General features: G+C 40.8%; 1 protein-coding gene across 2 annotated transcripts in view; it reads right to left on the reverse strand.

Moving 5' to 3' along the window:
* Positions 1–892: 892 nt before the first annotated feature.
* PUM3 (pumilio RNA binding family member 3) overlaps positions 893–25,174 on the reverse strand; it is a 31,177-nt gene continuing 6,895 nt past the window's right edge. For both annotated transcript variants that reach the window (XM_081944222.1, XM_081944221.1), the window contains 12 exons: positions 24,726–24,792; positions 22,918–23,092; positions 19,147–19,250; positions 18,665–18,743; positions 17,841–17,939; positions 16,894–16,947; positions 16,168–16,248; positions 11,341–11,483; positions 7,934–8,156; positions 7,197–7,284; positions 6,669–6,759; positions 893–1,288 (listed from right to left, as the gene is read on the reverse strand). In XM_081944222.1, the coding sequence (XP_081800348.1) occupies positions 1,156–1,288; positions 6,669–6,759; positions 7,197–7,284; positions 7,934–8,156; positions 11,341–11,483; positions 16,168–16,248; positions 16,894–16,947; positions 17,841–17,939; positions 18,665–18,743; positions 19,147–19,250; positions 22,918–23,092; positions 24,726–24,792 (1,337 nt within the window). In that variant the 3' untranslated portion in view covers positions 893–1,155. The remainder of the gene's footprint in view (positions 1,289–6,668; positions 6,760–7,196; positions 7,285–7,933; positions 8,157–11,340; positions 11,484–16,167; positions 16,249–16,893; positions 16,948–17,840; positions 17,940–18,664; positions 18,744–19,146; positions 19,251–22,917; positions 23,093–24,725; positions 24,793–25,174) is intronic.

The raw sequence follows: 25,174 nt of genomic DNA on the forward strand, positions 1-25,174 counted from the left end.
AGCGGAAGGTACCCGGAGGAGGCCCTCTCTGTGAGAGCGGATTGGTCGCAGGGATGTACATGTTGTACATTTTGTACATGTTGTTCCACCTACCCTGACCAATAACCTCAGTGAAATAGGTTAGGCTGTGTTGTGGCCCAGCAGGATCCATTGTAGTTGCTGAGGGACTCAGATAGTGACGGACCCGATGAGTCGGCTATGGAAGAGATGGAGGACCCTGGGCAGGATTCAGACCCAGAGCAGGGACCAGAGAGGCTGGTTGGCCACCAGGAGGCGCCTGAGGCATGGAGCAACGGGGAAGATCAAAGGGAGTTTGTCCCTGACACAAGATTAAGAAGGGCGGAGAAACGAAGGCAACAGCTGCTCCGGAGACAAGCTCCTAAGAGATAATCAAGCCCGGGTGGTTGTGGCTTGGCTCCTCCCAAGAGCGTATATAAGAAAGGACTTTGGGAGGAGGCTTTTTGCAGGACACAACCGTTCATAGTAATCTGGAGAACTCCTTGTCTGATCTGCCTTGTGTTTCCGTTCGTAACAAGCTGGAGAAGCTCTTGTCTGTATCTGTTGGAGTCTGGGTTGCTGCCAACGTCTTGCCTGTGAGTCGTGTTTGGGCTTTCAGCCAGCAAGATTATAGTACTGTAAATAAAGTGTGGCAAACAGCTAAGCCTGTGTCGGCGTTCATTACCGGACGGAGGGGGATCAGAACAGGCTGAGAGGGGATGCCTGGTTCCAAATCACCCAGGTCTGAGAGAGGACTACCGGTAGTATCTGGTCTCGCTGTTCTTCACTTAATACCTTAGTCATGATACTACACTGACTCCAAATAAACAGTGGGAGGTTAGAAACAGAAAGGTAATTTGAGTAGCAAAATTCAAGAGGCAAACATTGGAAAAGGTATAAGAATTTATTGGCAAATTAAAATGTGTATTTTTTAAAAAAGTTAAGCCAACTCTTTCCAAAACCCTTTCCATTTCTTTTAAAAAGGTGTCTGGTTGTCATAGAGCAGGGCTGTCAAACTTGCGGCCTGCGGGCCGGATGCATCACTCGTTGGCCACACCCGGTTTAGTGGAGGGGGGGGGGGAGTCCTGATACGTCACGTGACGATGCCCTGACATGAGTTTGACACCCCTGTCATAGAGGAACTGAATAATTATTAAATTAGGATAATAATTTCTCCAGCAATGCCTTTGCTGCTGCTGTACAGTCTTTAGTCCTTTTTAATTTTGGAATAATGCTCTGTAGTCCCTCTTTGACTTGTGTTGCAACTTCTTGATCAGAGCTCTGAAGAAGGCTGTAAGAGGAAGAAAGAGAATACTTCAGATATGTTTTAAACAGTATCCTTTAAAAATCAATGGTTTTCCCAAGTGTCAAAAATGCCATGGTGAGAGATATCAAAGGTCATTGAAAGATTGAAAAGAAATATGTGCTACCCACATCTAAGTGTTATCATAAGTCAACAATGTGAGTAACCAATGCTACTTCCATCTCATGCTCAGATATAAGCACTCGTTCTAATTTCTCCTTCTTCTTCTTTCTTTTAACACATTTCAAAAGAGGCTAGGGGGAATTGGATTTGGGTTGTATGTGTGCAAATTCACAAGGGCATCATGATTAATAATGGGCTGCAAGATGGGGAAAAAAACTTTCATTACTTTTCCAGAGGCTTGTTTGTCAAGATTTTTTTTTATATCAATGGTGAAGATATATATCAATGCTGGCCTGCAAAAACCTTCTGCATTTTTTATCATAAATTTCCATTTAAACTGTCACATCCAACCTTGTGTTTTTTAAAAAAAGAAAAAAGTATGATTCTGCCAAACAAACAGAAGAAAATAATTAAAGTAGCTGGGATTGAAAAAAATCTGTTTTTCAGTATGATCCAAAATAGTTCTCTTATCTAAGAGTAAGCACTGACCTAGTATTACATATTTGAAGAGATTACGTAATATGCATACAGATGACTGTAACTGGCCTTCTAGGATATTTTGTCTTTATAGGCTTGTTACTATTTTAGGGAAGGACAAGCATGGGTGTAAGCAGCCACCAAGATTACCAAAACATTGGAGCAGAAATTTAAGCTGATTAGACACGTTCCCGTCTCAAATTTTCATACGACGCTAGAGCAAGATATGAATACTCTGCATCTGCTTCTGAATCCACATTAGATATCAGATGATAGAGAGATCTGCAGTGATACTGAAGCAGACCAAGCCTAAAGATTCAGTAGGACATCTCCCAAAGGAGTCACACAATTTCCTGCAGTCACACAATTGCTCATGAAAATTCAGGAGGTTGGATATGATTCCTTTAGGGAGCGAATGGTGCTCAGGTTTGATCTGAAGCATCTTTGCCTGAATTATGGATCCATCTAATTAAATACATGGCCAGTTGTGCTAACTGGTCGTAGCAGTTTTAACCAGTGGTGAAATCTAATTTTTTTTGCCACCGGTTCTGTGGGTGTGGCTTGGTGGGGGTCATGTGACTGGGTGGGCGTGGCCAACCCTTTTGCACTTTTTAAAGCATTTTTTTTCTTGCTGGTTCAGGCGAATAGGCAGGAAAAAATGCTTTAAAAAGCAGGGGGAAAGCTTCTGATGAGTGTGCGGCTCACAGCTGAGCCTCAGAAGCTTTTTTTACTACCGGTTCGCAGAACCAACAACAATCGTCCCTACCGGTTCGGCCAAACCGGGGAGATTTCACCCCTGGTTTTAACTCTCTCTAGCTCGTCCATGAATTCGGATTAGTTTTCCAATGAGATGTCAAAAATAGAACTACTTCAAATATAGTAGCCGCAGATCAACTGAGTTCTATTAAAATAATGGAAGAAAACTAAAAGTCAGTACTAGTAGTATCAACCATCTAAATTAATAGTTGTAAAACCACCCTTGAGAGATAAAACTTTTAAAAGGCAACAATTCTCCATTTCTAGAGTTCAAGCAGAAATAATCAGGATGTCTCTGCTAAACCAGATTCCTCAACATCTTTTGCACCTCAAATAGAAAACTTTGCCACATGCAGGGAAGCAATTCCCCACAAATCTTTATTTAGCAGCTGTGTGTGAGGTCACATATGTTTTTACAAGGAATTAAGCATTCCTGTCAAATGTATGGGTTCTGTTCTAAGGTACAATTAAAAATCCCCACGGTTCTATTTCAGAAAAGCAGTGGCTGAACAGTGGATATTCACAATGATAACCACATCAAATGGAAGCTTGATTTAAATCGGGTTTTTGCACTGATCCATATAAATCGCAACTTTTTTCTGATCTGTATCAAAAACACTAGAATTTTTTTTTTAAAAGAATGGGATCATGAAGAAAGAAACCAATTATTTTTAACAGATATGTGTGCAGTGCTGATCGAGCTTGGCTAGGAGAATATATTTTTAGGGGGCAGGGGAACCATCAGACTGACAGGCACTTTGGGTGAGCCTAAAGTCCCCTCAGGTAGAACTCCATGCATTCAGAACTCTGTTCTCCCCACCCACTCAAATTCAGATTAGTGCAACAAAATAAATCATCTCTTGCTTTTTGGTGATCTTGATCGACATTTCTGTTAACAGAAGCAAGGAAACAAGTATCCTTTCATTAGGGATTACTGGTGTGGGGATTGCAAAAGACAAAGCAATCTGGATTATTTTCTCAAATTCAGAACATTTCAGGAATGGTCTTAACCGTGTTGGAAAGGCCAATCTTGAACTAAAGATTTGCGCACCTCTACATTTCCCTTGAAATGTGTTTGGAAAAGGCACCTCCTGGGAACTCAAGGGCAGAACAGAAGAAAAATCCATAGGAAGACAGGGGGCAAATCAAAGGTGGCATTCAGCCAGTTCTGACCGGTTCTGGCGAACCGGTAGAGGAAATTTTGAGTAGTTTGGAGAACCAGTAAATACCATCTCTGGCTGGCTCCGCCCCCATCTATCCACTGTCTCCCGAGTCCCAGCTGATCGGCTGGGTCTTCTTCTGTTGCCCTGCACAAGAGAACGGAGCTGGAAAGCAGGTTAGTGGGATGGGGAGGAAATGAGGATTTTGCAGTATCCTTCCTCTACCATGCCCACCAAGCCACGTCACGCCCACAAAACCGCTAGTAAAAAAATGTGACCACTGGCAAATACTTCTGTAATATAATGAAGAAACTCCTGATCACTAGGAATTAAGCTTGAGGGTATCTTTACCTTTTATTTCCTCCCTCATACAGATCATTATTTCAGTAGGCTTGATTGGAATCCTGGAACATAATTATAAGCCTTTCTCATTTTCTCTCCTGCAGTGACCTTGATCAGGTTGGCTGGAGAGGGAAGATTAGCACTTCCTCAGCTGCTAAACTGATAAACAGAACTATTCCTCTTATGTTTAGGCTTTGAGGTTCAGCTGTCCTGCAACCTATCATTTTCTGTTCCCAGTTTGCTTTCACTGAATGCACCTCTACTCCCAAAGGGACATTTATTCTTTGTCAAAAGGCATCAGGAAAATACTAACGAACCTAATTTGATATCAGGAGATATTGTATATACAATTCAGTTGATTCAATTGATCTATTTCTAGTGACTGTTTGAACAGATCCATCAGTTTTAATTTAGTGGAGCATGTTGCCATAGTGATCTCATCATTACTAATTCCTGAGAAAACTTACAAGACAGAAGTTAAAACTTAACTTGGGAATGTTGTCAGTTGATTCAAATAGAGAAGAGTAGTTAATCGACGAAAGCAGGGAGTTATGATGAATAAATACAAGTTCAAAGATATTTTAGTTTCATACCCCATCAATACATTTTAAATAGTTCTATAAGTGAAGATGCTGCAAATAGTTTGTTCAATATCATATTGATTTATTCCAAAACAGAGCTGTTGTGTTCTGAGTTTGTTTGCTTGAGGTTATGTCAATAATTGCAAGAAAACGGCTTGGTATAAGAGCACAAACTTCAAGCTCACTTGCAATGTGTACTATATATAAGAGACCCAATAATATTTGCATTATTCACATTACTGAACAAGCAATCTTTGTAGGTTGCCTCATTGGAATAAGTCAGTGCTTCTCAATTATTTTCTGTCATGCCCCCCCTAGGAAGAAGAAAACATTTCGCGCCCCCCCCCCCGCGCGACTGTAAATAGTCTAATTTGTCTATAAAATTGTTATAAGTACACCTCTGCATAACATAGCACACCGGTCTTTCCTCGACTCCCACCGTAGTCACATGCTTTCTTTCCTCTTTCCCTCTTACTTGTCTATCCTTCCTTCCACCCTCCCTTCCTCCTTCCCTTCCTTCCTGCCTCCCTTCCAGTTCCCTCCTTCCTCTTTCCCCCTGCCTGCCTGCCTTCTTTCCTCTTTCCCTATCCTCCTATCCTTCCTTTCTCCCTCCCTCCTTCCCTGCCTCCCTTCCAGTTCCATTCTTCCCTCCTTCCTTCTGCCTCCTTCCTGCCTGCTTGCCTTCTTTCCTCTTTCTCTCTTGCTTGTCTATCCTTCCTTCCACCCTCCCTTCCTCCTTCCCTTCCTTCCTGCCTCCCTTCCAGTTCCCTCCTTCCTCTTTCCCCCTGCCTGCCTGCCTTCTTTCCTCTTTCCCTATCCTCCTATCCTTCCTTTCTCCCTCCCTCCTTCCCTGCCTCCCTTCCAGTTCCATTCTTCCCTCCTTCCTTCTGCCTCCTTCCTGCCTGCTTGCCTTCTTTCCTCTTTCCCTCTTGCTTGTCTATCCTTACTCCCTCCTCCCTTTCTTCCCTCCCTCCCTGCCAGCAGCTCCTCCAGCATCCCAGCTGGAAGCAGCAGCACAACAGTCGCCGTTACCAGGGGCGAAGGGGTGGGGGTGGCAAGATCGGGCGACCGCCGCCCCTTTGTCCCTTCCCCAACAGCGGCTGTTGCGCTTCCGCTTCCAGACGGAATGTTGGCGGTGGAGCTGCTGGCGGGGAGGCGAGCTACCTGCATAAAGACGCCGCCGAGGGCATGGCAGAATATATCCCAGCTTGAAGTGGCAGCGCTGGGGACTGCTCAGAGACTCATCAGAGCCGCGGGCTGGAGCTGTGCAAAAAGTCTGCTTGGGCTGGGGGGGGGGAAGGGAGGGAAGCCTGGGACAGCCATGCTTCCCTCCCTCCCACCCCCGCCCGAGCAGGCTTCTTGCACAGATCCAGCCCGCGGCTCTGATGAGTCTCTGAGCAGTCCCCAGCACTGCCACTTCAAGCCGGGATATATTATGCCTCGCCCACGCCGCCGCCGTTGCACCCAGATGGAAAGGGAGCCTTCGCGCCCCCCTTTACGGAGCCTCGCGCCCCCCCAGGGGGGCGCGCCCCACTATTTGAGAACCGCTGGAATAAGTCGAATTACCACATTATAAAGAAAGAAGATAGTATGTCTCTAATAGCAGAGCCTCTAGACATCATAAACTCCAGGACAGCCAAATTATTACCTTCAAAGAAAGACAGTCCAATGGGACAAGACAATCAACAGCGGTTGGGCATTTTACAAAAAATGTAGCAAAGCTTCAGCTTACTTCCCTTGTATTTTAAAAATAATAATAACAATGAAGCCGAAAGCAAAGTAATGAAACTTTGAAGGTGATTCAGCAAGTTAACCCAGCTGCAGTGCACTTACTGGCAGGAATGGTTACAGACACTTCTTAAAAAAACAATGATTTAAAAATATTAATATTAAATAATGTCATTTCCTAAAACAAATCTGGAAACATACCGGCACAGAATAATTGCACCACGATTCACATTCACCCAGGTCTTTAGAAGATCAATTCCCACATGTTCCATCAGAATTCTTGCAAAACATCCTGTTTGGGAAAATCCAAAGCAGGGTTTATACATTTACCATCTCAGGCCAGTTATTAATTAATACTAATCAACATATCTGCAGTCACTTTAAAGAGATACTGATTAGATTACACACAATGTTGATTTGTAGCATTCAGAGCACATGCCCTTTCAATCTAATTTTCTATGTTATTCACACATACACACAGTTGAATTCAAGGAAAAGGAAACTTATCCCTTGAATTGCTTTGTAAGAGCATGCCCTCCTTTTTTAGAAATGCTTTTCCATTCTTACTATGAGCAATTCTCTGTGTCCTTGGAACCACATCACTCAGAGAAGTCATTTTAATTAAGGCACACAAAATGGAAACCAGGACCTCGCTATCTTGCCCAACCCTCCACCAATTAAAGGTCTATTGATTAATTTTACCCCCGATGTACAGATATGCCAACATACCTTCTCTGCCAGACTGAATCAACTTCTCATCTTGTTCTATTAGCCACTTAAGCACCAAATGACCGGCTGGATGTTCAGCAATGTGAAGCTTCAAAAGAAAGTATAAACACGTCAAGATCTCACTGGCCTCACTCTTCATTATCCTCACATGTGCAGCTTTTTCAAAGCAGGATCAAGTCATATAGCATGTAAGACATGTCCCATACACCTACTCTTCATATAATTAAGTAATTGATGGAGAAATAGCAAAAACAGTCTAAATTTTAAACAACCAGAAAACTTGGTGGTCACTCAGATTAGAAATGTACTTCTTTTTTTGGGGGGGGGGGGGAATCAATCAGCTTCAGTCTCAAATACTTTTTTGAATATGTTCTATACTCCCTCCCATATTTGGGCATGCCAGGTAATTTGACAAAACAAAAAACACTAGATAGATAGATGGATGGATGGATGGATGGATGGATGGATGGATGGATGGATGGATGGATGGATGCGTGGATGGGTGGGTGGGTGGGTGGACGGGTGGACAGGTAGGCAGGCAGACATAGACACACACACACACACACCTCTCCAAAATACATGTTGGGAATTGAAGTCTATACAAGTCTTCAAATTGCCAAAGTTGGACACTCACCCTACACAATCACTATTACCTCAGAGAGATGAGTGAACAACAGTGAAAGAGAAATCTGCTAATTTGGGGGTGCTTATTACTCTTTGCTTTGTGTCTAGCTCACCTGTCCATCTTCTCCCCCCGGAATCATCTTTCTTGCAGCAAGACCAGCGATGGCTTTCATCGCTGGCTGGACATCGCCGACAGCAGCCTTGAGGATGCCTGTCACTACAATGAATGCAGCTTTGTCCATCACCATTTCTTCAGCATGTGCATCAAGGTGCTGTAATAAGGGAGGGGAAATGGCTTCCAGGAGCTCAGCATGGCGAACATCTGCATCCTTTTTACTGGTGGAATAAAGACAGACAGAATAAGAATGTTTGCTTGACAAAGAAAAGTGAGAATTGTACAAAATCCTGATGCACAAATTTTTTAAAAAATCCAAATTCTGCATTACATTATTTTTATATTCTTCCCAGAACAAAAGTTCTGATTTACGTTCCGAATCACAGCCCCTACAGCAGCGGTCCCCAAGCTTTTGGGCACCAGAAACTGGTTCCATGGAGTAAGGTTTTTCTGTGGACCGGAGGGAGCATGGTTTTGCATGCTGCCTGTTTGCTGGCATGCCACGGACTGGTGCTGGTCCACCGACATGGGGTTGGGGACCCTTGCCCTAGAGATCACCTCTGATCATGCACCCTTTGCACTGGATCTTTGCAAAAACGTTGTTTCTATCGAAACCGGTAAAGCATTTATGAAGGAGCGAAGCGTTTATGAAGCATATTTTCATGAGAAAATGCTGGAATGGAGAATTCAGCTTAAGGCCAGAGGCAAGTCTCGTTAACAGCCACACGGTTGCAATCCTCAGTTCAGGCTCCATTTCCTTGACTATTTTTAATTTTTAAAGACCAAGATCGGTCAAGAAAGTGATTTGCGTGGCTGCTGCAATTAATGTCACTGGAAAGAACATCAAAAGAGACAGGCGATGATGGCGTGACTCTCGTGGCTGCCATGCCTGTGGCCTGCAGAGTGGCACTATTTTTACACAATCAGCACGTGATGTATTTTGAGGTGCCATTTAATTACCCGTGGGGTGATATCAATCAAAGCTGTCTGTTGGCAATGAGTATATTTATGTTAGGAATGAAGGTGACAGTTCGCTTCTGCCTGTAGTATTTTGATCTATGGCCCAAACATTCATTTGTTCATCCTTGCAGAGTTTTGAGGGATGTTTCAAATAAAATATCCTGCCTCAAAGAGGATCTAGCAACAATTGCCTGAAACCTGATTGAATTCTTTTTACAATTTTTATTGTAATTAATAGGAACCTCCCCCATGAACACATGAAGAATAAACAAATAACAATAAAATACCAGGAAATGGAGGACATTAATAAAACTTTTTTTTTAAATTGACCAAAATGCCTCCAGGTCTTTTTTCTTGCCACTTTTTCAGAAACCATATGCCACTTCGATAAACTATTGATATCGGGGCCCTGAGGCTCTCTGAGCTTATTTTTTTCTTGTAGACATTTCATTGCCAAGGAACAACCAAAACTCCTCCCACCTACACTGAGAGGGCAAGTCACTAGAACAGTGATGGCGAACCTATGGCACGCGTGCCACAGGTGGCACATGGAGCCATTTGTCAGGGCATGCGAGGCGTTGCCCTGTCAGTTGGCCAGCATGCATGCGCGCGCTGGCCAGCTGAATTCACCCTTTTTTAAAGCCATTTTTCGCCCTCCCCAGGCTCCAGAGGCTTTATAGGAGCCTGGGGAGGGAGAAAAGAGCCTCCCTCATACCCCCAGGAGGCCCTCCGGAGGCTTCATGAGCTTCCCTGAAGCCTCTGGAGCGCAAAAAACCGGCCCTACGGGCAAACCGGAAGTTCGAGAACAGATTTCCTGTTTGCTCGGAGGGTCGTTTTGACTGCTCCGGAGGCTTCAGGGAAGCCTCCTGATGGTCCCTGAAGCCTTTGGAGGGCTTCCGGGGGGGACGGGGGAGGCTGTGTTCGCCCTCCCCATGCTCCTATAAAGCCTCTGGAGCCTGGGGAGGGCGAAAAAAGCATGCAAAAATGGGGGACTCACGCCTGTAGTGCCCGCATGCGCACTGGGGGGGGTCGCGCATTGCATTATGGATGCGGCACGCCTGCACACGATCCCCCTGCGCTCCCCCCACTTATGGCACGCGAGCCAAAAAAGGTTCGCCATCGCTGCACTGGAATATCAAATGAGAGCAAACCTCAGTCTCTACTAGCACTGATGAAGTTACATAGTTTGGTATTGAAACGTTCACAAGAAAACAACCCAAGCTTAGAGAGCACCAAGGACTCCTCATTTCAACCCTGCACTATTGATATCAGCCCATTGCTATATGCTTGGTGTCCTCACAACAATGTATAATAAACCTCTGGCCCTATTGCTCACAATATCTAAACATGGAAACTAAATGAAACTGAGCAGGCCTATCTCTGGGTTTTATCTCCTACTAGCTGATAACCCGGCGCTGCCCAGGTTTTTATTAATCCCAACCCTCCTTTCATGAACGTTGAAGCAATTTCTAAGGTTGGATTTTCCCCCTTACCAGAGGGAGCCCCCTTGTGGAGGACTGTGAAGCTGTTACCATGGCGACTCCACAGCACTGTACAGTAGAAGCCGTTTTAAGGCAAAACAGGCTCTTAACAGAACACAAGCCCCAAGGGGTGTGAGGGGTGTCTTACTCCCACAGTATTTGTTTCCAGAGGGTAAGTCATCTGTGCACCAAGTTTGGTTGAAATTGCTTGAAGCGTTCCAGAGTTATGCTGGAACAACACAGACACACACAGCCATTTATATATATATATATATATAGATTAGTGAAAGGATCTTGAGAAAAATTCATTTGTTTTTCTGTAAGTATTCTTTCACTAAGGTCTCCAACCCTGGCACATTGCTAAAGGCTCACATCCATCCACAAATTTTGCATTATCTCCTCTGGATTCAATAGTATCACTTAACCTTGAATAGGTCAGATTCTGTACCCTTGGAAGATTTTTCCCAAAAAATAAGTGATATATGAAGGCAAGATACATTTAACCAGATAAAAACAGATAAAATCTAAGAGTATTGAAATGAATACCGAGAAACGAATCTAGTCTGTATCATAACCAGCTGTACGTAAAGCATAACATGCATTATTCTGCCAGTGTTGAAATAAACACCTGCTGTTGTTATTTGTCACTTGATTCACATGGCAATAAACTATTTTAACAAATCCACTACAAGCAAATGTGATTGAAATTCATTGAAAATTACTCAATATGAAATCCACTATTTCCCACCAAAATGTTATCCTACACTTTGAAAAGCTATGCCAGCTTTTAAGGTAATTTATGTACAATAAAATATAGATCAAATTCTACTCCGCACAGCATTCGTAGGCAATTGTATAGCCATGGTTCAATCCACTGGGATTTGGAAGAGTGAAAAGCAGCGCCCATTCAGACACAACCAGAGAGGAGAAGATGCAGACATCTCAAGAAATTGTACCCAAGTACCTGTGAGAATTTTCATCGCCCTGTTGCAGGATTTTGATGATTGCCGGGGAAAAATATGTGGGATCCCGTGGACTCAATAAATATAGCAGGACTTTCCTTCCATATTTGTTGTTTATAACAGCGGCTAAATTACTATTCAATTCCTAAGTGTTGGGGAAAAGACAAAAAATTCTGTTAGCAACAGTTTTTTCCACCCATTTCAGCTTGTTCTTGTTTTTTTGAAGGAAGCCAGTTTTTTTTATCCTTCTTTAAATCTTGCCTATGACTAAATAAGACAATATGCTAATGCATGGCCCTTGGTCCAAATCATGAACAAGGACAAGCCATATGTATAGATGGGAATAACATCATCACCATTCCTTGCATTTTCTTTTGCTTATACTGCTAAGCATTCCCTCCCCATCACCATACCATCTTTTTTTCCATTTCAAAAGCCATCTTTAGCAACCCTGCAGATATAAGTAGTATAAAGCTTGTAGATAAATATCAAAGGATAATGTTGTTTTATTTCGCTGTTCACAAGCCTGGCTCATCAGAAGAAAATGAGTTTATCAGAAGTGCAAAATCAAACTTAAAGACCATTTCCCTATGACATGATTTCAAAATATTACCAACTGATAAATTCCTTCATTTTTTTCATCCCCTTTGGGCAACCATATTGATCAATCCAGCTGGCTGTAATTTTAAGTTTAAATCAGATACTCCAAACTTATGCAGAGAGTATTACTAAAAGCATTTCAATAACATGATTAAAGGAGAGACATGAAAACAGAGGGCAGTCAAGTCTAACAGTCAAGTTTAGTTTCATTTAGCATGAAGGTAAGGCAATCTTTTCATTCAAAATGACAGCTTTTTCCTCATAGTTCTGGTAAGAAAATATATTGTGGGTGGTGTCTTTTTTGTCTCCTTCCTAGTGGTTTTTCTGCAAGTGTAGAGACTGGGTTTTTTGGGGGGTCAACCAAGTATTGATCCATTGGCTGTGATAGGAACTGATCAATTGGCTTGTCACCTAAGCCTGATGTTGTGGGCTGAAAGAGTGAGTGACTGGCTCAAAGTCATACATCTGTTTTCATGCCTGAGGCAGGGCTAGAACTGACAGTCTCCTGGCTTCTAGCGTTGTGCCTTAACCATTAGACCAAACTGGCTCTCTAAGAGAACGTAAGGTAGTGACTATGATAAGTTGACTAAGACAAGTTGACTAAGCTAAGACTATTTCTATGAATGTGACAACTCTATGGTCCATTAAATCCCGTTTTTAGTAATTTCCCACAATGTTCATATACTAGAGCATGCCAAACGCTGTACCTATTCTGAAAAATAAAAGTTAGGCAGAAAAAAAGCATCATTTACCCCCATTACTATAAGATGACTTCCTGTTTTGAAGACAAATTATTTAGAGAAAAAGAGGGGTTCTTAAAAAGATATATATAGTATTGTTCATAGTCCCTTAAATATATTTGCCTACTGCTCTTTTACAAACACAACAAATTTTAGTCATCCTCTTCATTCATGATAATCTTTTAGTTTAGGAGTATGCAGGCTTACTCCATTCATTCTTTATTCATGAATGAGCAGAGGTCTATATACTCAAATACATCACTTGATAAGCCTTTTGTCTCTTGAAAGTGTCCTTCACTAAATGAGAACTCTGAAGATTCTTTTTTTGCTTTTACTGCCATCCCATCAAAAATGGGGAAGATATGAGGATATATAAATTCTTCAACTAAAAGAATAGACCTGGCTTCCTATTCTGAGCGATTTGATAATCAAACTCTCACCACATACAGGACAAGACAGAATTAAACAAAAATCTGAAAAAGTTTGGAGGAAGGTGGCTTAGAGTTTTGCCACCCAAATGAGATAAGATATGAGACTGCTTTTCAAACAGAAGTTACTATTATAAGCACAAGCACCAATCCGTGGAGCCATAATTGAGACATGCATCTTTATTAATGAAGAAAGTACCAAAATCCCAAAGCAGGAAACTGAAATGAAAGGAGCTTAAGTTTCAGGTTTAAAGTTTAAGGCTTTAGGATATAATGATAATATCCACTTAAAAGTCTTTGGGGAATGCCAAACATGTTGCTAAAATGTTTGGACTCTATTATACAACTGTTTGAGACAAAGGACATTGATGTTAGTCAACTGAAGGTAATGACTATAAGACTTCAATCATGGTTCTCTTTCTCCAGTTTACCCAGTCTAATCTTTAAATCGGCTTTCCTTTAATTTCATGAGAACAGATAGGTGCCTCAAAAACCTGTCATCTCACAGCTTTTTCCATCAGTGGAAAATTCAAACTCATCAGTTTCACCATTGAAATCAGGCAGCATCTGTTTCAATTTTAGCCTGGTAAGCATCTAGGTTACTTTGCTAAAGTCAGAAACAAAGTAGGACCAGATTTGGTTAATATTTGGATGAGAGACCACCAATAAATGCCAAGGGTATAGACATGTGATGGCTAACCTTTTTGTCGCCGCATTCCAAAAGTGCATGCGGGTGCGACAGTGCACCCGCACCCATAATGCAATGCGTGCACGACAACCACTGTGCTCCACCCACCTGTGCACATGCATGTGACCTCCATACCTTGCACATGAGCACGCAACCCCCCACCCCACCCTGTTTTGGGCTTAGTAGGCCTCCCTGCAGCCCCCTGGGACCAAAATCGGGTCACAGGAGGGGGGCGCACCACACACCCTGTGCACGCCTCCCACCCCCCACATGCATGTGCGATCCTCTTGCCCCCATGCATGCACACGTCTCTCGCATGCCCCCAGCACATGCGCGGCAGAGACACGAAAATCAGCTAGCCAGCAGGAGGCAGTGGAGCTGAGCTGGGACAATGGCTTGCATGCCCGCAGAGAGGGCTCTGCATGCCACAGGTTCGCCATCATGGGTATAGACTAAGAAATCAACAATCATCCTGAGACAATGCTTGTACTGTAGCCAAGGAAACAATGCAGTTATGTCACCAGAAGCTGAACTCAAGTCAATAGTGTCTATATCACTTTTGGCTAAAAAGCTCAAATACGATAATCGCTAAGTGGAGTTCAACAGACAGACAGAGAGAGGAATTTAAGCATCATTTCAAACTCATACATATTCAAGACATGCATAGCAACAGGGCTATAAAAAGAAAGCTACAACATGGTGTTTCTGAGCTGTTCTAAAAAAACTTCTAAAACGTCAAAAATTGCCACTTTGACTAAGATGGCCCTTTTAAATGAATTATTAGTCACACACCTGAGCTTGCGCTCTCTCTGTCTCTGTCTCTCTCTCTCCTGCTATCCTACAAACAGTGTATCTGCTAAGATAACCTTTTGATTTTTACATTACTACTGTGCTAAGGTAGAAATTTTTAGCTGCAGGGGGAGACAAACAGCTAATTATAGAGGGCATAAAGAATGGCCTTGAAGGACAGGAGGAAGAATTGCAGCCAAAGCTGCAGTCAGGTAAGATGGGCTTGAGCCTGGGCCAAGAAATCAGTTTGAGTAAACGTCTCGGACAATATGATCATAAAAGGAGAAGCACATTCAGATTTGCAAGATTCTGTTACTACAGTTATTATAATCAAAGGAGCTCTGACCTAAATGGTAAGGCTTTCGGCGTCTCCTCTACCTTGTTGGGCTGACAGTAATAAATAAACCATCACAGGGGTGGCGGGGGAATAGAACGAATTGCTAGTGATTCATCCATTGCATTCTATCACTGCACAGAGAAGTCCACTACACGAAAGGATCCTTTCATGAAAGCTCCGTGAAGGCAAAAGAGGAATATGGCAGACCTGCTAAGGATTCCCTTCCTTCAGCACCGTTCCTATTTGGTCATTTGATCACTTAAGTTGCTAGCTTTATCTTGGTCCTGGATGTGGATATGGGGGAAGGAAGATGGAAAATGGTCTATGGCAGGGGTGTTTAATCTTGGCAATTTTAAGACTTGTGGATTTGAATTCCCAGAATTCCCTAGCCAGCCATGCTGCCTGGGGAATTCTAGGAGCTGAAGTCCACAATTCGTAAAGTTGTCAAGCTTGGACAGCCAGGTCTATGGAGAGAAAATCCTAAGCATTGGCCTCATATTCTGTGTTTGCCTTCAGTCGTCTCTTTTTATCTCAAGATATATATGCATTTTATACAACCCCAACGTTTTCATCCAATGCATAATCCTTCACTGGTACACCGATATACAGTTTAAAAATTTCTACTACAAAAGAAAGAGCAATGGATTAAAAAAAAAAAAAAGTACTCCTTCCCCAAACTGGCCAAGAAGCCAACCGCCCCAACAATAATTTGGATAATTCATTTTTCATTTTAAACAACAAAATGGATGCAGGTAGTCCTGGACTTACAACAGTTCATTTAGAGACCATTCAAAGTTACAACAGCACTGAAAAACGTGACTGAGGACTATTTTTTCAGTTATGACCTTTCCAAAATCCCCATGATCATGTGATCAAAATTCAGATGCTTGGAAACTGGTTCATATTTATGACGGCTGCAGTGTCCCGGGGTCACATGATCACCTTCTGCAACATTCTGACAAGCAGAGTCAGTGGGGAAACCGGATTCACTCAACAACAGGGTGACTAACTTACCATCCATAGTGATTCACTTAACAACTGTGGCAAGAGAGGTAGTAAAATGGGCCAAAACTCACTCAGCAAATGTCTCACTAACAACAGAAATTTTGGATTCAATTGTGGTTGCAAGTTGAGGACTTCCTACAATGTATAATCTTTGTATAAAACCAGTGGAATTTTCTACATTACTTATATTATTCTGCTAGGTGAATAATTAAAAATGTGGATTGGAAATCGTATTTACTTACAGATATAATCAATTGTTTCACAAGTTTGGTATCATCAATGCAGTCAAATGCTGCCAGCAAAACCAAATGTGAAAATTCACCCTGAAATAGGAGGAGAAAAATTACAAGTATAAGCCAAAACAATTCTTGAACACCAGCTCCTAATTATCCAAAGTGATTATTCACCTTATTTCTGATTTTAACACTTTTTGGGGGTAAAATATTTAAACAAGATTCTTCAAATCCAAAAACAATAATCCAACCCATCAAAATATCAAACTTCTCAAATGTCTTATATAAAGCTAAATTCCAATGCCCACTTATTTAAAATTAGGCAGTGAACTCTGTGAGACTTATTCCTCAGTAAATTTGCTAACAATTATTATCTATCTGGATTCTATTTTTTTTAAAAAAATATTAATATGTATCATAACTGAACAAATTCTATAGATTTCTTGCCACGGAATTTCCTTCAAGTTGATCAACATTCCTTAAAATTCTTCTTTAAACATGTGTATTAATGATATTTACATATATGTAACTCAATTACAAACATAATTGCCACTATTAATTTCTTCTGAATGCATATTGGGATAAAGCAGTATTCCAGAAATGAGATCGTGAGGTTGTAACCCTAAACTTACAATGAAGGAAACGCTACTAAGTAAAATATGGTTAACTTCTAAGTAAGCATGTATTAGGATTGCCTTGTATGTGATTACAATAGGACACATTAAAAATACTCACTGTAGCTATTTTTTCAACATAAGTCTTCATTGTTTTCATAATCACTTTTCTGTCCTAAATAGTGTGAAAGAACAGGGAGAAGCTTCACGCTTTAAAATACATGTAATATAACATGCTATGAAATCAGGCTGCTGACTTTTAAAAAAAGTATTCTCATAATAAATCAAATGCAATATTTAGGGATCCACATCTGGATTAGGGATAGAAAGACATCCACAAGAGAGGTTGGAAACCATCTTTGCACTGTGAAATACGCCAGCTAATCTCTGCTTCTTTCAACCCTCAAATCACTATATGAAGTGAAATACATATAATGCTCCACATACTATTCTCTGTGTCCGTCTGTATATCAGTTATGCAAGTTTAGGTGAAGACTGTAAGGAAGTAAATTACTCTTTCCTTCAAACTGTCCGTAACTGTTCAATTAGCGCATTTTTTTTCTTTCTTAATTTCTGCTTTTTTTTTTCCTACTTTTTATTAATATGTTTAATGGTTTTCTTTATGTTTTCATATTAAAGAAATATTAAAACAAACTTACTTTCATTAAACCAGGGTTTCCTAACCTTAACAAGCCTAAGACATCTAGACTTCAACTCCCAGAATTTCCCAGCTAGCCATGGCTGGCCAGGGAATTCTGGGAGTTGAAATCTACCAATCTTAAAAGTCGTCAAAGTTGGGAAACCCTGCATTAAACAAAATATATAATCATATATTTTTGGATAAGTTGAAGTTGGTCGTAGAATGTATCCAACCCCTAAACTAACCACTCAACTTATCCTTATTGGTGCTTCTCAAAAACTAATCCCAATAAAATGCATGGATGTTTCTCTATTTAAAACAGTTGTCAAAATACACTGTGTTTTTGATTGCTGCATCTGAGACAACCAGTACACACCAATCCATAGTGCAAGACTTTCGACACAAACAAGCTCCTTCACACACAATACCTTGGGAGTCCCATGCCACAAGCAATGCATGGCTACTCTGGCCCCATCGTGGGTGTGTGCCAGGTAAATGACAGCTTCTCTAATTGCTTCAATCATTTCCTAGAGACAGAGAACACAGTTTTAGGGAACAGTTTTAAGAACTCACCATTGTCTCCAGTAAATAAAACTTACTTCATCTTCAATGCTTTTTCTCACAACAACACTGGCAATTGGTTTACATATTAGGCAATCTGTATTGTTTCCTCTGTACCCCTTAAATAATAATCCTGTTCCTAACTTGGAATCAATGTCTGCTTTCTAAAAGAAAAGTTTAATTTGGTGTGGAATCTGTTAACTCTTAACTTAAAAAATTATTTCAGGCTTCTAGATCTGCACCACATTTTAGCACATAACAACTGTTATATTAACAAACACATGCATGAATGAAGAATTTCATTTATTTGCAAATATGACAAGGAAAGAAAACCCTTCATGCAGTTTAGTGTAAGGTGATTGGCTTACATTTCAATTATAAGTGACTAGCTGTGCCAGAAAGAAGAACAAGATATACTTCCCACTGAAAAAAAGTTCAAAGGAACACTGAGGGGCAGTGAGGCTGCCAGATCTGACTCAGCAAGCAAAAAACTGCATAGCCAAACCAGAATATCCTTGGCTGGACTGGATTATTTCATCGTTGCTGCTATTATTGGAAAGCTCAAACAGAAACAAGCCAGCACTAAGTATCTGGTATGACATTTAACTCTATTTAACATAAAAACAGATTAAAAACGTAAGTAATGAATGTAATGAAGTAAACATAGTTTAATGAATAAATAAATACTTACAGATCTCTGCTTAGGGACAGCGTAAGTAAAGAAGTCCAAAAAAACTTTATGTACCAATGAATGCTTTATTACAGCTTCTCTGTAAGGAGGAAAGGAAGACAATTAAAAAAAAGAACTCTGTATTTACCTGTTGTGAAATATTTGCAATAACACAAAGAATGCCATTTGCCACATATTTTCATTTGCGGCTGGATCAAGACAGTAGTTTCAGAGGACAAAGCTTCAGCGGGATCTAACCAAGCTGGAAACAAAAATTGTCTATCCATTTATTGTGGGGGTGGGGATGGGGGAGAAAGACAGAGTAGGTGTAAGAATTTGGGATAGGAGACAATCCCGTAAAGTTAACAGGTTATCATTAGATCTCTACACCATAATGAAAACATCCTGCTGTTATTAGTACAGATCTCAAAATGGATTTAAGGAAAATCCCTTAAAACAGAATTTCAAGTCAAGCATCCAAGCAGACTGACATTTCTTCTTACTTTTGAGCCATTGGGGTAAGGATCTGTTTCATCTCATCCATAATGGCTTCTCGCTTTTCGGGCTGAATCTCTAGCACTTTACCCAAGGTTGATTGATCTGCTGTCTGAAACAAGACAGAAAAAAGTATAGAACCAAATGACAAAGAAAACAAAAGGTTTTAACATAACTTATCCAAAATTCTCTGTTGCAGTCAACTTTGGCTTAATCTGGCACTGTGACTTTGCTGGATTAATCCAAAGACTCTAGGTCCATGATGGCAAACCTATGGCACGCGGAGCCATTTGTTAGGGCACACAAGGCGTTGCCCTGTCAGCTGCAGCGCGCACGTGCGCACTGGCCAGCAGACTTCAGCCTTCTTTTTTGGCCGATTTTCGCCCTCCGGAGGCTTCCCTTCACAAGCTCCTGAAGGCTCCAGGGGGTGAAAAATGACCCTACAGGCAACCTGGAAGTTCGGGAACAGTGACTTCCAGTTTGCCTATAGGGCCATTTTTCGCACTCCGGGGGCTTCCCTGAAGGCTCCAGAGCGCTTCCGGGGGAGGGATAGACTTTTTTCGCCCTCCCCAGTCTCCTAGAAAGCCTCTGGAGGGCAAAAAATGGGTCCATCGGACACCAAAAGCGGGGGGGGGGGGTTGTCACATGCATAGCATTATGGGTATGAGCAGACATAACCTGCCTGTGCTCCCCCCATTTTTGGCACGCGATCCGAAAAAGGTTATCCATCACTGCTCTAGGTCTAGGACCTCAGGCAAAACAAAGCAGGTTTAAGATTGAGACGATAACTAGGAACGACTACAGACATAACATCTGAAATAAATATACCACAAGGGCTCTTGAAACTGAACTCCTGGAAAAGCTTCTATTTATTATGGAGTGCCCAACCTAACCGCAAATTGGACACCACAGAATAAAGTCACTCTGAACTGAGTCTCTGAAACAAACCTGAGGATCATATATGATATGTAATCATAGCCTACTTGATCCAATAAACCTTATACCACAATAAGTCTATGAGCCTGAAAGTCTATAAAAACACTTGCCTCAAAAAAATTGGCATGGGTGTCCCTCAAGAAACTAGTTATAAAAAATGAAGAATATTGTTCTTGAAGAATATGATAAACATAATGGCACATATGTAATACCTTCAACAATACCTCATTAATTGTTAATCACCTTTTATAGGATATATCTATCAAAATTTCCAAACTTTCTGTTAATATACTTTCTGCTTAGGAGTTGTTATTTAAAAATATTTATCAATCTTACTTGAATGTGAGAATTCTGATAAAACAGATTGTTGTGTAATGGAATATATCGTTTTAAGTTAAAACAGTTTGAAGTACAACACTTCAATTATAAGTTTCTATCTTTTTAAATTAGAATTACATATGAATGTTAGCCATCTGCTCACTTGTAACAATTTATAACCCATGCTCTACAAAATACTTCTGCCAATACAGGTTAGGTTCCAAAATTTTTATACCAAGGGGATTAAAATACACAAAAACATAGAGCTGTTGAAATCAACTTTCAGAACAAACATGTTAAATTCCACATTTCTGATATGGCCATCCTTGGTTGCATTTGTTTGGATAACTACTATTTTGAATGCATTTATTTTAATGAATACAATACAATACAATACAATAGTAGAGTTGGAAGGGACCTTGGAGGTCTTCTAGTCCAACCCCCTGCCTAGGCAGGAAACCCTATACCGTTTCAGACAAATGGCTATCCAACATCTTCTTAAAGACTTCCAGTGTTGGGGCATTCACAACTTCTGGAGGCAAGCTGTTCCACTGATTAATTGTTCTAACTGTCAGGAAATTTCTCCTCAGTTCTAAGTTGCTTCTCTCCTTGATTAGTTTCCACCCATTGCTTCTTGTTCTGCCCTCAGGTGCCTTGGAGAATAGTTTGACTCCCTCTTCTTTGTGTCAACCCCTGAGATATTGGAACACTGCTATCATGTCTTCCCTAGTCCTTCTTTCTCTTAAGCTAAACATACCCAGTTCCTGCAACCGTTCTTCATATGTTTTAGTCTCCAGTCCCCTAATCATCTTTGTTGCTCTTCTCTGCACTCTTTCTAGAGTCTCCACATCTTTTTTACATCGTGGCGACCAGAACTGAATGCAGTATTCCAAGTGTGGCCTTACCAAGGCATTATAAAGTGGTATTAACACTTCACGTGATCTTGATTCTATCCCTCTGTTGATGCAGCCTAGAACTGTGTTGGCTTTTTCGGCAGCTGCTGCACACTGCTGGCTCATATTTAAATGGTTGTCTACTAGGACTCCAAGATCCCTTTCACAGTTACTACTGTTGAGGAAGGTACCACCTATACTGTACCTGTGCATTCCGTTTTTGTTGCCTAAATGAAGTTAAAGGTTAGTTAAATATTAAAAGATATCCATTTTGTTCACAACTGCAAAATAAGTTCCATAATTCAGAGTTGTGGAATCTTTACTGCCCAAATGTTTTTTTGGGTTTCTTGGGTTCCTAAAAGTTGGTCTTGACTCCTGGGAATTGTAGGGAATTTTCATGGAAACATTTCCAGGAAAAGGCTCCTCACTGCCAAAGCCCAAAGGAAAGGGACTGGCCCAAAGTCATCTAAAGGTAGTCTTCGACTTACGACAGTTCATTTAGTGACCATTCAAAGTTGCAACAGCACTGAAAAAAGTGACTTTATGACCATTTTTCACACTTATGACCATTGCAGCATCCCCACGGTCACACGATTTACATTTGGATGCTTGCCAACCGACTCACATTTATGACGGTTGCAGTGTCCCAGTATCATGTGATCACCTTTGGACAAGCAAAAGTCCACGGGGAAGCCAGAATCACTTAATGCGGCGCCTAGGAGTAGAGCCTTCTCTGTGATGGGCCCAACCCTCTGGAATGACCTCCCCCCCGATATCAGAACCACCACCGACTTCCGCTCCTTTCGACAAAAACTGAAGACTCACCTGTTCCGTTTAGCCGGCCTGGCCCATTTATAGTTTTATTCTACCTCCTGGCAGATATTTTAATTGGGTATTTTTAGGGTATTTAAATATTGCTTTTAACTACTTTACTTCAGATATGTACAATTTCTTATTGCCTCCTCTTTGTGTTTGTATTTTCTATTTATTGATGTGTTTTAATTTGACTGTACACCGCCCCAAGTCCTTTTGGGGAGAGGGGGCGGTATAAAAATCTAAATAAAAGTAAAGTTAACAACCATGTTACTAATTTAATAACGGCATCGATTCACTTAACAAACATGGCAGGGAAAAAAATCGCAAAATGTGGCAAAACTCATTTAACAAATGTCTCCCTTAGCAACATAAATTTTGGACTCAATTGTGGTCGTAAGTTGAAGACTACGTGTATTTGCCTTTGTGCTAAAGGCGGGGATAGAACTCACTGTCTCCTAACCTAATGCCTGTGACTAATCTACCAAGCTGCCAATTGCAATGGAACAATATTTGAAAGATCACAGGTTTTTGCATCCTTGCACTTTATATTTCTCTGGTTAAAAAAAAAAAAGGCAAAAATCCTGCAGCCTCAAAACTATTCCACCCAAGGAAAAAATTAAGGTTTATGAGAGAAGCTAATGGTACGTATGCCTCAAAGAAGCAATGTGAGGGGGTCTCTTGGAACTATTTCCCCCCCCTCCCCCGACTTGCCTGCCCTTCCTTTTCTCTCATTAACTCAAAAGTCATTTCAGGTGTCAGATAACACAAAGGAAAGCTCAAAATGGCTTTGAAGACAAAAAGTTTATCAATAATCACCTTATAGACCTGGAATGTATTACCATAAAGCTCCTCCGTCAACATGTTCCGCTGTTCAAGAACGGCTTTATCATTGTAGGCGTATTCCACCACTGTGGATGCTTCGGCATGCCGTAACATCTTTTTAACCTCACCTTTAAAACTTTTGATTATTTCTGCAATTTGTGGTTTTGTTCTATTTCAAAAATAAAAACAGCGGATAAAGAGAAAATAGGGACAAAGGAAAATCAAGGATTGTAACTCAAGAATGAGCTACTTTTTCAGTCAGGAAAATTATTGTTCTAACTTAACCCTGGTTCCTAGGGTCACAGAGATCATATATAGTGATGATATACTACCATCTAGAAGTGAGGCTGATATGTTTGGGTCCTTTTCCCCCCCTATTTTTCCCCATGTATTTTGGGAGGGGATTAAAGGCCACTGTTGGGGAACCTCATCAGTTTTATGACATGTACACCAAATTTTAGGCAGGATTGGAATTAGCCTTTTACACTAAGCTGAATTTATAAGGAACTTATAAATGATTTTGACAAAGTTACTTTGCACCATGAATCATTCATCCATTATAAAGAATGGCATTCCATTCAGAGTTATTTTAGCAAAGAATCTCATATTTAGATAAGTCAAACCAGCATTTCTCAGATATTAAGCAGGCATCAGAAAAAAAGTACAAAAAAAAAAAGACCTCACGAAATTATTTCTGAGCAGTTAAATTTCATAAAAGTGACAGAATAGAATAACAAGAGCTGGAAGGGACCCTGGAGGTCTTCTAGTCCAACCCCCTGCCTAGGCAGGAAACCCTATACCATTTCAGGCAAACGGTTATCCAACATCTTCTTAAACACTTCCAGTGTTGGAGCATTCACAACGTCTGGAGGCAAGCTGTTCCACAACTTTCTGAAGCATATTTATGAACATGGTGGAATCATAAAATGGTTCCATTTATCTTTCGATTTTGCAAAGCCCCTTTTAACACTTTCAACAACAACAGCAGCAGCAGCAACAGGATATAAATTTTGGAGTTACACATGGACACATGTGAGCAGACATCCAAAACCAGCTTTGGAACAGCTGTGCATATCTGAAAATAGACATACTTTAAAAATGAAAAAGAACTATTTTATAAATGTGTTCCAAATCTCTTTCCAAGGATTTGCGCAACCTTGTTAAGCTTTGTCCAGGAATTGCTGTTATAAAAGTAAAGGTACGACTAATTCATGCATTGGAATATGAATAACTTTAATTTCCAAAAGAGAGCGACATATTGCTAGCATTTTTGCCATGTTTTTAGAAGAAGAAAAATGTTTTTTTAAAAAAAGTCAGCAGAATAATTTTTGTTCCCTTATTACTTTCAGTTCCTTGTATCTTCAACAACAGGTTTTTTTTTTCATTGCTGGGATATCTAGTCTAATTAGGCATATTTTCTGATTTTTTTTTTACATTTACTATTTTGAAATTCTAACATCTTTTTGAAAAATGAAGATCCGGTCAGAGTGAGACCCACTTCTCTACTCTTTCAGTTATTAATCTGTTTCATGGTTTAAAATGAATTTTTTTCAAAAGCTTGAATAATCCTGTTTAGAAAAGCCCTTCTCTTATATAATTTTTAGAGATATTTTTGTACAGCAAAGGCATAGAAACAGTTATTCTTATATATTCCGCTCATTGTTCTAAAGAAAAGTGATTCAGAACCCATTTTTTTTAATTTTTCCAATTCAAACAAAACAGGAGGAAAACAAGCACTGTTGCTCTTTAGTCAACTATGAGGCTATGCAGGAATGAAGTATATGGATGCACTGAATACTTACCCATACATGAGAAGTTTCTTCACAATATTCCTAGAATACTTGGACTTACTTAATTCTGTAAAACTTTCTGTGGGACAAAAAACCATAGTGAGAAACTGACCCCACTACCATATTTTTTGGAGTATAAGACGGACCCTTTTCCCTCAAAAAAGGGTGAAAATCTGGATGCGTCTTATACACGGAATACAGCATTTTTGGCCTCCCGAAACCCCGCCCCCTTTGCAAAAATGGCAGTGCATAGCCTTTAGGAGGCTTGTAGAGTGTTCCTGGGGGCTGGGGAGGGCAAAAATGACCTGGTTTTTTGCTCATTTTTGCCCCTCCCCAGCCACCAGGAACACTCTATAAGCCTCCTAAAGGCTATGCGTGCCCCCCCTTTTTTTTTGACAAAAAACAGGTCCGTTTTCACAGAAAATGGGCCGTTTTTGGGAGGTCTGCAGAGTGCAAAAACT

This window comes from Natrix helvetica, assembly GCF_964273705.1.
Source record: "Natrix helvetica genome assembly, chromosome: 2".
Taxonomy (NCBI): Eukaryota; Metazoa; Chordata; class Lepidosauria; order Squamata; family Natricidae; genus Natrix; species Natrix helvetica.